This window comes from Octopus bimaculoides, chromosome 11 (assembly GCF_001194135.2).
Source record: "Octopus bimaculoides isolate UCB-OBI-ISO-001 chromosome 11, ASM119413v2, whole genome shotgun sequence".
NCBI classification, from domain to species: Eukaryota; Metazoa; Mollusca; class Cephalopoda; order Octopoda; family Octopodidae; genus Octopus; species Octopus bimaculoides.
The window spans coordinates 7,364,445-7,375,732 of NC_068991.1; the positions used below are offsets into that span (position 1 = coordinate 7,364,445).

The 11,288-nt window shown below is 35.0% G+C and overlaps 2 protein-coding genes across 2 annotated transcripts in view; one reads left to right on the forward strand and one right to left on the reverse strand.

Annotated features, from left to right (window-relative positions):
• LOC106874876 (dnaJ homolog subfamily C member 17) overlaps window positions 1-6,275 on the reverse strand; it is an 8,011-nt gene extending 1,736 nt beyond the window's left edge. The window contains exons 1-9 of the mRNA XM_052971461.1: window positions 6,127-6,275; window positions 5,367-5,436; window positions 4,277-4,335; window positions 3,441-3,528; window positions 2,739-2,815; window positions 2,269-2,386; window positions 1,135-1,163; window positions 478-555; window positions 259-339 (exon numbers count right to left, since the gene is read on the reverse strand). Coding sequence (XP_052827421.1) covers window positions 259-339; window positions 478-555; window positions 1,135-1,163; window positions 2,269-2,386; window positions 2,739-2,815; window positions 3,441-3,528; window positions 4,277-4,335; window positions 5,367-5,436; window positions 6,127-6,201 — 675 coding nt within the window. The 5' untranslated portion in view covers window positions 6,202-6,275. The remainder of the gene's footprint in view (window positions 1-258; window positions 340-477; window positions 556-1,134; window positions 1,164-2,268; window positions 2,387-2,738; window positions 2,816-3,440; window positions 3,529-4,276; window positions 4,336-5,366; window positions 5,437-6,126) is intronic.
• Window positions 6,276-6,435: 160 nt separating this feature from the next.
• On the forward strand, window positions 6,436-8,089 carry LOC106874890 (60S ribosomal protein L9). The gene is made up of 2 exons (XM_014922801.2): window positions 6,436-6,535; window positions 7,427-8,089. Exon 2 carries the CDS (start codon window positions 7,438-7,440, stop codon window positions 7,999-8,001), a length of 564 nt encoding a protein of 187 aa, XP_014778287.1. The 5' UTR covers window positions 6,436-6,535; window positions 7,427-7,437; the 3' UTR covers window positions 8,002-8,089.
• Window positions 8,090-11,288: the final 3,199 nt, after the last annotated feature.

Consider the following 11,288-nt stretch of genomic DNA (forward strand, 5'->3'; position numbering starts at 1 on the left):
TCGGCAGAAAGGAGAGGCAAGGACATGCCTTCGAGTCGGAGAGCTCGGCGTAGCGTCGGCGCGGGCGAGGATACCGATCGGTCGATGGCGACAGCACGAACAGTGTCTAGCAGTCTAAGAGATACATGGCTACTCCAGTCGGAAAAGAGGAGAAAATGGTGAAGACCTGTCAGAGTGACTAAGTCTGTAGAATACAAAATAAAATGTGTAATCCAAAATATAACAATAAACTTATCAAAAATATTTATTTTAACTTACAGCCATAGTCAGGGACTTGAACTCCACAATTCCACTGCCATTTTTCTTACTTGATACAACCAGGGCAGTAACTTCCCCATACTTCAAAGAAACAGAATTACAATGGCATTTAAAGACAGTCATAAGCATCTGAAAATTTAATTCGAGAAACCTACAAAAATATGAATAATGTGATTGAAGCTACTCTTCAGAATCTAAATGTATATTTGAAGATCTTACCTTAGAAAACAATTCCTCCAAAATATCTGCTGTATAGCCACCATTTGAAATATCTCCTTTCTTGGATTTCCATTTGATCTTTGAGAAAAAGAAATAATTTATGCTATATTTAATCAAGACAGTTTCAGATTCCTTCCAGTTTCTCAAATTATTTGAAGTACACTTCAGTCACCAAACAGACTTTCTCATTTTATTTGCAGAGGAATCAGAGTTGATAACATTGTGACATATTGGTGAATGAGTTGCTCTGACCTCCTCTATTTGATAGTTTCTTATTCTGGAGAAACAGAATGCATATTGCTTCATTGGATTGATGCAAATGACCAAAAAAATAGAATTGTATCTTAAAGCTTTTCTCTCGGGAATTTGATAGGAAAAACACATCTGCAACCATGTCTAAAACAGGTCACCTTAACTGCACTTAGCTGTCAACCAAACAATGCAATTTGATGAGAACTTACAAGAAACAAGCAAATAGACTGAGTTGCTTTCCCTCGAATCAGAAAATATCAACCTAAATTTATGGCATGCTACAAACTACAGTTAATACCAGTCACATTCACGGTTAACTCAACAGTAAAAGTTACAAATATTACATATATAATTACAAACATGTTTTTCTTCAAAAATAGTCAAATAGATTTAAAATTAAATTACCTTTAATCGGGGAAGAAGCTCTGATGAAGCTAAACACAAAAAGAAATATAATCTACATATAAATGATATAAGGAAATAGTTCATGACATAGCAACAATACAAGCGACTAAATGATAACTATATAAGCTCACATGTAACTTATAGTTACATGTCCATACATAGCTAACTATACTTATAAATTGGTAACTCCGCTTCACTAATGTAATACTTGTAGACTATTTTTGAAAAATACAATGGAGACATAGTCATTTAATACAACAAATAATACCATAAATACAGAAAGTGAAACATGATAGATAATTACTCATAAATATTCATGAATAAATTGTACGCCTAATTAGTATTTATTTTTGTACATTTTTTTTCTTCTTCATAGTTTCACATCCCAGTTATTTTTCAGTTAAAATCAAGTATAAAATATTGTGGCTTATATGGTAATACTTTAGATTTATGAAACAATGTACATACCTTACTTTCATAGACAGATTTCTTTATATCTGAACACTAACATTTTTTTTCTTGAAATACATATACTTTGAGCATTTCTTTTAACATTGGATATATTATTGGCATTATTCCATGGCAACATAAAAAGCACTGGTGATGGTACCATGTAAAAAGCAGCCAGTACACTCTGTAAAGTGATTGGCATTAGGAAAGGCATTCGGTTGTAGAAACCAAGCCAAAACAGACTGTGGATTCTAGCCAAAACAGACTGTGGATTCTAGCCAAAACTGTGCTGGTGCCATGTAAAAAGCACTCAGTTCACTCTGTAGTGTGGTTGGTGTTAGAAAGGGCATCCAGCCATATAAACCATATCAAAACAGACACAGTAGCCTGGTGTCTTCACCCTGGCTGGCTCCTATCAAACCATCCAACCCATGCCAGTATGGAAGACAGACATTAAACAATGATGATGATGATCGGTGGCACGTAAAAGCACCCACTACACTCTTGGAGTGGTTGGCGTTAGGAAGGGCATCCAGCTGTAGAAACTCTGCCAAATCAGATTGGAGCCTGATACAGCCATCTGGTTCGCCAGTCCTCAGTCAAATCGTCCAACCCATGCTAGCATGGAAAGTGGATGTTAAACGATGATGATGATAATATATAAAGAAATACATTACTAATTACTTTGATTTGTCTTGGGTTTTGACTCTTCCTCATTCATTTTTTCCTGCCTCATTTGTTCGTTTAGATATTCTTGTTCTTCAGCCAATAATTTAGAACCTTCTTTCTGTAAACGTTCAATCTGCAAAACAATACAGGAAAAAAATTGAATCATCAGTTTAAGGTTCATAACAAATATCTATCATTCTTCATTTTTTAATCAAATTCATTCAGGTGCTGTTAGTCTTCTTAATTTTCACAATTCACATTCATAAATCAAAATATTTCTAGTAATCAAACAAAACTTTCATATAAGTCAGCATCAAATCAGCAATGCAAAATGTCTCATCATATCCAGCAAAATCATCTTCCTCATTTTATTACTGTGTAAAGGCTATTTATTTAAAAGCCTATTTTTGATGTCCAATTTCCCATTACCCACCAATAAATAAAGAGGTTACAATAGTTTTTAGGAAAAAAGTCATATTCCTCACCTCAGCTTGTAAATTTATATACGACGCTGCTTCTTTAGCTCTTTGTTGCTCATAGGCATTTTCTCGGGCTTCTAAGTCTTGAAAATATAAAAAATATGGAACTTTACGTTGATGACAAGAATAAATGTTTAATATTTTGGAATGATTTTTCTCCTTTTATTCTGGGGCAGTTGTTTAACCTCTTAGCATTAACATTACTTTGTTAAAATTAATGCTTTTTTTTTTTTATTCACATTGTTTTAAATTAATCATGCATTATCTTACAGCTTTGAGATTTTGATGAGAATTTAACATAGAATTTACAATGATTATTAAGCAATAACTTTAAAAGCCAACCACTATATACAACATGTTAATTATTAACTAAGCATTCAAAACAAATCTAATATATTCATTTAGATTGCAAGCTATCAAATATGAATGAAACCCTAAATAGTCCAAAAATATAACAATGATTTCTGATCATAGCAGCCTACTATTTGACAGGTGCAAGTGTGGGTGTGTGGTTAAGGAGCTTGTTACCAATCATGCAGTCTTGGGTTCAGTCCTACTGTGTGGTACATTGGGCAAGTATCCTCTAATATATGTCAGATTATGAGAGGTTAGAGTATGATAGAGAGGCAGGTACAGATACATGTTACACGTTAAAATACATATGTTTTTATATAACAAAGTATAAGACATCAGTTTAAAACTATTTACCTTCTTTGAGTTTTCTCCGTTTACTATCAAGTTCTTTATTTCTTACTATGGCAGCTTTTTTAGCTCGCCATATCTTGTCATACGCTGCCTGATAGAAAATATTTTATATATTTAATTGTGAAATAAAATAGTCATTCAAGTATAAAAACATAAAAAATCAAAAGCATATTTATAAACAATAAGATGAAACACTGAACAGTTGTCTTTTCAATCATGTTACCCACACTATATAGATATGTGTGTGTCAGTTGATACATCCATCTCTCTCTCTCTCTCTCTATACATTCACATGTTGCTATTATGTTAAACTGTCATATGCCCAAATGTTTTTTTCAATATTTATTTTTGCTTGCATTAGCCGGTTCTTTTGGTGAAACTATTATCTCCAGTTGCTTCAGATGCCAAGATATCAAAAATTGTCAAGGTGTAGTACAATGGTTTTGCTATTTTCCCTCTGCCAAGAGCCACTCAGGAATGATGGGCTGAGAAAATGGATGGATGGAATTCTCACTATGTCACCAACATCATCATCATTTAACGTCTGCTTTCCATGTTGGCATGAGTTTGACGGTTTGACTGAGGACTGGCAAGCCAGGGGCTTGCACTAGGCTCCAATCTGATCTGGCAAAGTTTCTACATCTGGATGCCCTTCCTAACGCCAACAACTCAGAGTGTAGTGGTTGCCTTTAACATGCCACTGGCACGAGGGCCAGTCAGGCGATACTGGCATTGACCACACTCAAATGATGCCTTTTACATGCCACCAGCATGAGAACCAGTCAGGCGGCACTGGCACGGGAGCCAATCAGTTTTGCACAAACACACTGAAAACTTACCTTTGCTGATGTATCGGTTAAAACTTCAAGAGCCTTGGATAACTGCTGAAACTCTAGTGCTAGAATATAAGAAGAGAAAGAAAAAAAAAAATCACAGTAATATTGATTTCAAATTTTGGCACAAAGCCAGCAATTTTGGGGAAGTGGGTAAGTTGATTCCATCAACTCCAGTGTTCAGCTGGTACTTACTTTATCAACCCCAAAAGGATGAAAGGCAAAGTAGACCTCAACAGAATTTGAACTCAGAACATCAAAATGAATGAAATGCTACGAAGCATTTTGCCAGGCATGCTAATGATTCTGTCAACCTGCTTCCTCAGCCATCACATATTAGGAATTTCTTGTTCTTGAAATATTTTCATTTGTGTTAGCAGAAGTTGTATGCTCCTGTTAACTTAGACATTTGTGCTATTGTTTTATGTTAAATGAGAATAGCATCTATGGATGATTAGTAGAGTGCTTACTAAAACGTATTTGATCTGCTTGAAATAGCATCTAAATCTCTCTCCATGCCATACTGTCTTAAATAAGGACGACTAAAGTGGAGAAAGTAATCTGATGAACAAAAAGAGAGGATGGTCACAGCTAGAAAGGCTCCGATTGATCAAGGTAGACCTGGAGCTAAACAACAATTTATCCATCAAAAAAGCACCAATCTCAGGTTGTATCAGATTATTGATTTATTCTTCTCATCCTTAAACGAATGACCACTTTCCTGTTGCAGTAAGAGCTATCATAATGAAATCCTTTGAGAGACTGGCTTTGGCAAGCAAAAAATCCTTGCTGTCAATTTACCTATTGTGTAAATAAGTCTGCTGATGGTGCAATCTCAAAAATTTTCTGCTCTGCACTGAGCTAGGAACACACATATTAGATTACTGTTTGATAACATCAGTTTAGAATCCAATACTGTTGTGTCCACTGAGTCAGCAATAGGTTATTTTTACATAACCACAACCAACTATTTATTTGTGTAATAATATTTTACACCAGACGTGTATATCCACGTCATAACAGTTTGTTATTTTAAAATGTATAAATCATTATTACAATTTGGACTACAAAGAATTTTTCCAAATGGATTTCTCACCTGCATTTGCATTGTCTGGATTTTTATCAGGATGGCATTTCAGAGCTTTTTTTCTGTACGCTGAAATAATCTGGGGGGAAAAATAAAAGAACAAATAAACGTTATGTACAAGTAAAATTCCATTCAAACCTTTATTGCTTGTCGGTCTTCCTCTGAAACTTAGTTTAGTCATATTTATTAAAAGAGTCACTCTTTAACTTGAAATATCGGTAAATCTTACCAATTAACGCAATATTTATAACAATTAAGTCTGAAAACAATGTTTAAAAAGGAGCGAAACTTGACTGGCGCCATCCTTTCTTTGCACCAAACATTATCCACTATTTCTTTCCATCACAGATCCACTTTAAAAAATACTTTATTAAAACCCGAAACAAAAAAGTAAACATCTTCTCTGATTGTATAATCCAGTAAGACTACATACAAGTTCAAAATCCTTGCTACTAATACCGCATTTTGTCGATAAGCTGGAACATTTAAATTTGAATTCGAAGGTTGTAAATATTTTCGCAAACTTCCTCAGTTTCAAGCTAAAATATTAGCAAATCGCTCCATAGAGCTAAGGTTACCAAATAATAGAAGATTGACCAAATATTTCATTTAAGTTTATCCGGGAAGTGAAAGTAATATCGTAAATGTTTATAATTTCCGTTATTCCTTCTAATTATTCCCGATATGAATGGAACTGCAAATGACATTTGTTTACTATTTCCCCTCAAATCGTACAATTTCTGTAGACAGGTTAAGAATAAAGCCATACCTCTTTCTTAGTGGCTGTTTCATCTATTTGAAGGAGTGAATATAGATCTAATTTTGTAATATCGCTTGCTGCCATGGTTTGTAGTAAAATATTTGTTATTGTTGCATTAAAAGAAGACAAATGAATGAAAAATCGAAAGTTCCGGGAAAGCTACATGAAAGGGAGATAATAATATTTCAGCGAGAGTTGCGTAAATTATAATTTAATTTCATTCAAATTTTCGTCATGAATACATTTAATTTAATTTTATAAATAATAAAACGAATTATAAAATATAAATTTTTAAAAGAGAAGTAAAAAATAAACGATTTATAGTGATTTTTTTTGGCAGAGCCTCGTTTTCATATGAAAGTCTCACACGTGCCAACGACGTCTCTTCCTTTTAGTCGTACGGTGCTCCGTCGGGCAGGTAGGTGCAATCATCTCACATCAATTTTTATTTAAATTCGTTAATTACTTCATATTATTGTCAATTTTTCTTATTCCGTAATGTTGGTAACGTATGGTAGATTTTATTAAAGCTGTGTAAGTAGCCACAATCCTGCTAAATATTGAGTTATTACTGTTTCAAAGTTTAATCACTCCACGAAATTCCATGTGCGCCATTTTATATTGCTAATTCACAGAAAAAGAATTTGATTACAATTTTGTTAAAGATGTTACTATATTTTCTTCAGTGATGTGTCGTATGTTGATAATCGGTTTGTCTTTTATAAAATGTGGCTTGAACAGGCAAGTTTTAAAAACTGTAAGCAGTTAATTAAACTCGACTTCGTCTGTTGCTTCTTCCAATCTTACATCTAATAATAAATGTGTCCTGCCTGACACTCATAATTCGTGCAAATCTCAATTGACCTGCATGAACTCTATGCTGTGTGATATTTCCCACGGATATTACCATTTAACTTTCTTTCGTTGTCAACCTCTTGAATTATTGCAAAACTTTATTTTGATCGATATTCAGTTTGGATAGTACCGTTTTTTTATTTTTGCCTATTTAACCCTTTCGTTACTGTATTTATTTTGAGATCCTCTGTGTTTATCATTAAGCCAGTGTTAGGAACATAAATTGTGACTAAGGTTTGGTGGAAGATTTTAATTCAGAGCTTCTGAAAACAAGACATTTATAATACAGAACCAGAGCCAGTTTCAGCCAGGTTGGTCACGAAAGGGTTAAACACAAAATGAGTTGATGACAGTATAATTACTAGTTAGATTTTAATTTTAATTAATATCAATTAATCATACGATAATATATTTTGTGGTTGCTTTTATTGTTTTGTTTTTCATTCTATTTTAGAATAAATAAAAATGAAGACGATTTACGCTGACCAAACTGTGAACGTGCCGGAGGGAGTGACAGTAAAAGTTAGTTCAAGGCGTGTAACAGTTACTGGTCCTCGCGGAACCCTGTATCGCAACTTCCGACACCTTTTCATCACAATTACTCTGCCTAGGAAGAACCTCGTCAAAGTCGAAAAATACTTCGGTAAGAGGAAAGAATTGGCCGCTGTGCGCACTGTTTGCACTCATATTGAAAATATGATCAAAGGTGTTACTAAAGGGTTCCGTTACAAGATGAGGTCTGTCTATGCCCATTTCCCAATTAACGTTGTGGTATTGAATAATGGTAATGCCGTTGAAATAAGAAATTTCCTTGGAGAGAAATTTGCCCGGCATGTGGAAATGTTACCTGGTGTTCTCTTTTCCGTATCGACGGCGCAAAAGGATGAATTCGTCTTAGAAGGAAATGATATCGAGTTGGTTTCCAGATCAGCTGCCCTCATCCAACAGTCAACATCAGTGAAAGAAAAAGATATAAGAAAGTTCTTGGATGGCATTTATGTTTCCGAGAAAGGTACAATACAGGAATAAATAATGTTGGACAGTGTGAACACGAACTTTAACAGAACGTTTCAAACATTGTCTGATGAAATAAAGTGGAGTGAACTATCTTTAATAATATGTGCGTTCTTTTCATTCCAATGTGCTATTTCTATATGGCATATTTCATAGATAAATACAGATGTTAATTTATTTTTTGTCTTTTTATCCATATTGTTGACTTGAAGTTTTCGATGCAACTGAGAAGATCTCAGTTGCATCCTCTATTTAGTAATGATTGTGTATAGTTATTGTTTTGGTTAATTTCAGTTGTAAACAATCTATACGGCTTTTAACTATGTTATTGATATATTCTGGGTAATGAAACCAGATCTTAAAAACGCTGTAATGCAAGCAAAATGTCCCTCTCAGATATAGACTTTTTAGATGGTTTCAAGCTGGTATGTAGACAATATTAGAATGTGTGGTTCTAACTACAGAAGTTAAATAGGATTCCACTTGGTAAAAATGGAAATCCTTTGTATATTCTGTTGCTTATCTTGGAAGTTTTGTTACATCGATGCCAATTTGGCTTACAAGTTATTGATCAACTCAAGATGATTGTGGAAGACACTTGTACAGTGGAACTGAATATATAGAGTTTGGCTTTCAGTGATGGATATAAATATTGGTGAGAAAATAGGGAGGGAAGGTGCTTAGTGCACAAATTCTCTTGATATTTGATCTGCATTAGGTTAGCTACTGCTTGAATTGCACTGAACTATGATATATCTTAACCTGATGTTCTCGTACTTCTGTTATTAAACTAGAGTTCTGGATTCTACATGTGCATGATCTTAAAATTTGTATCATGCATGTAACTACCTGCATATTTTGCATTCTGTCACGGGTTGAATGGTTTCTCCAGGATCCAGCAAGTTACAGGTTTGTATAGAGATCAAGTGTCAGCTTCTACAGCCGGATGCCTTTCCCAACAGCAAACAAATGACACTAAGCTTGTTATTAAGGAGCATTGGGGAAACTATTTTCATCTTGTGGTCAGTGCAACACTTGTACTAGAGTAGTTGCTATGAACTGTTGACTAATAGGAAGTTTAATAAATGTTTCCTGCTTCTACAGAAATGAAGTTGGACCACCTTATAAGTAATAATGCACTATAAAGGTTTTCTTTGCATATGTGACACTAAATTGTCGTGTCCTTTATGCCATCAAGTACAATAATTTAAATTCTCCAATATCATTTGCCTTCATGTTTATACTCTACACTAATATGTTGATCCTATTGTTAATCACTTTCACATTCCATTTTCCTACATATAAACATGGTTAATTTCAGACAGGCCTGTCCAAATCGAATTGAGGGCCGCTTGTGTACTTTCTGCACTAATGGTCAAATAATCAAATTACTGAATCAAGAATTTTTCGTTTACTCTTTTCAGTCATTTGACTGCGGCTGTGCTGCAGCACCACCTCTAGTTGAGCAAATCGACCCCAGGACTTGTTTGTTAATTATAAAATTGTTGGCTATTGTTTTATTACCACTTTGAGTATACCTTTATCTTTTGTTTCAGTCAATGGACAGTGACTATCCTGGGGCACTGCATTGAAGGGTTTTAAGGTCTGGTACTTAGTCTATCAATTGCTTTTGCCAAACTGTTAAGTTATTGGGACATTAATAATGAACTTCTGTGTACCAAATTCACTCACAAGGCAGCCTGGAGCTTAAGTTGACACTTGCCCAAGGTGCCATATTGTGAGACTGAACCAAGAACCACATTGGAAAGTGAGCTTAACCACACATTCATGCTTGCACGTAATAGTGCTGAACAGTTCTGGTTGAGTGGAGACCATTCTCCTTTATCTTTTTAGAATGCATTATCCACTATGCCTTTTTTTCTCTTTAAGGTGAGACCTGAGGTAATTTTTGGCTGCTATTTCCAGCCATTTGAGAAGTCATACCTCAGGTCTTTGTTACCAGTGGTTCATGTTCTAGAACTGGAAAGATGCAGATATTAGGAGAAACATGCAAATTCATGTGTCATTTGTCTTAAAGCTATTTATATCCATGGTTTAATGATTGCATGGGTCAGACATTTGTTGAGGCAAGTTCTCCTATGGCCAGGTGCTCATCTGTCACCAGCCTTCCTCTTTCCGAGCAAGGTAATAATTCCTCATGTTTTTGATGGAAGACCAGAAACAAACGTTTCACTTGTATGATGATGCTCATTTGTAACAATCACATAATCAAGACAAGATTATATGCAAACAGACGTATCTATGGCAAGTTTTTTCAGTTTCTATTTTATAAGACTTGTTGCAAGGTACCATGCAGTGGGACTGAACATTCTTCTTAGACACATAGCCATACATGTATCCTACAAGTTCTTAATTTTCTAACAAGGTGGAATTTTCTTTCCTTTAATGTAGTCTGATACTTTCTGGTGTTTTTTGCACATTATTTCTTTGGAATATTCACAATGGCATGAACCATATATGTGTAGGTACCGTCTCATGGTAATCTCAAGTTTTTTGATTAGTGTTCAGATGAAGGAGCCATAAAATAGTACACATATGCTGGTTCCTTTTCAGATTCTCTGAGAGGTTAGATTTTCATATTTTACTGCAACTTCTGTCACCCAAGCTTAGCTTTTGCCTCTATAGCTACTTCTGTTGCTCCTGAGGTATTCTATTGTAATTATTTCAGTCAGACACACACACACACACATATATATATATATATATGTATACGACAGGCTTCTTTCAGTTTCCGTCTACTGAATCAGCTCACAAGGCTTTGGTCAGCCTGAGGCTATAGTAGAAGACACTTCCCAAGGTGCCTCAAGACATTAACTTGCTTCCAGATAATGATTCACTTGTTTCTTCCAAACTTAAGGAATTCCATTTTTCTAGCAGTGGTATAGAGGCCAATGACATCTTCCAGACTGAAGTAAGGTATTGATATAACCGTCACATAGCCTTTAGGCAAAGGGTACACACACTACAAGAATAGATGCAAGCGCTAATTTATAAAAACCTGTTAAATGTACAACCATCCAGATATCTGAGTACCTTATTATTTTTTCTAATATATACTTCCTGTACATCACCTCCAAACCTTCTAGGAGTGACCACAAGCGCAAGTATGGTTGTGTATTAAGAAGTTTGCTTCTGGGCTCAGTCCCACTGCATGACATCTTGGCGCAGTGAGACTGAACCTGAAATCACATGGTTACAAAGCAAGCTCCTAAAACGTACGAGGGGAGGGGCGAATTGGACTTCCTGGGAAGGCCTGAGGAGAGGGTGAGTGGGACTTCCTG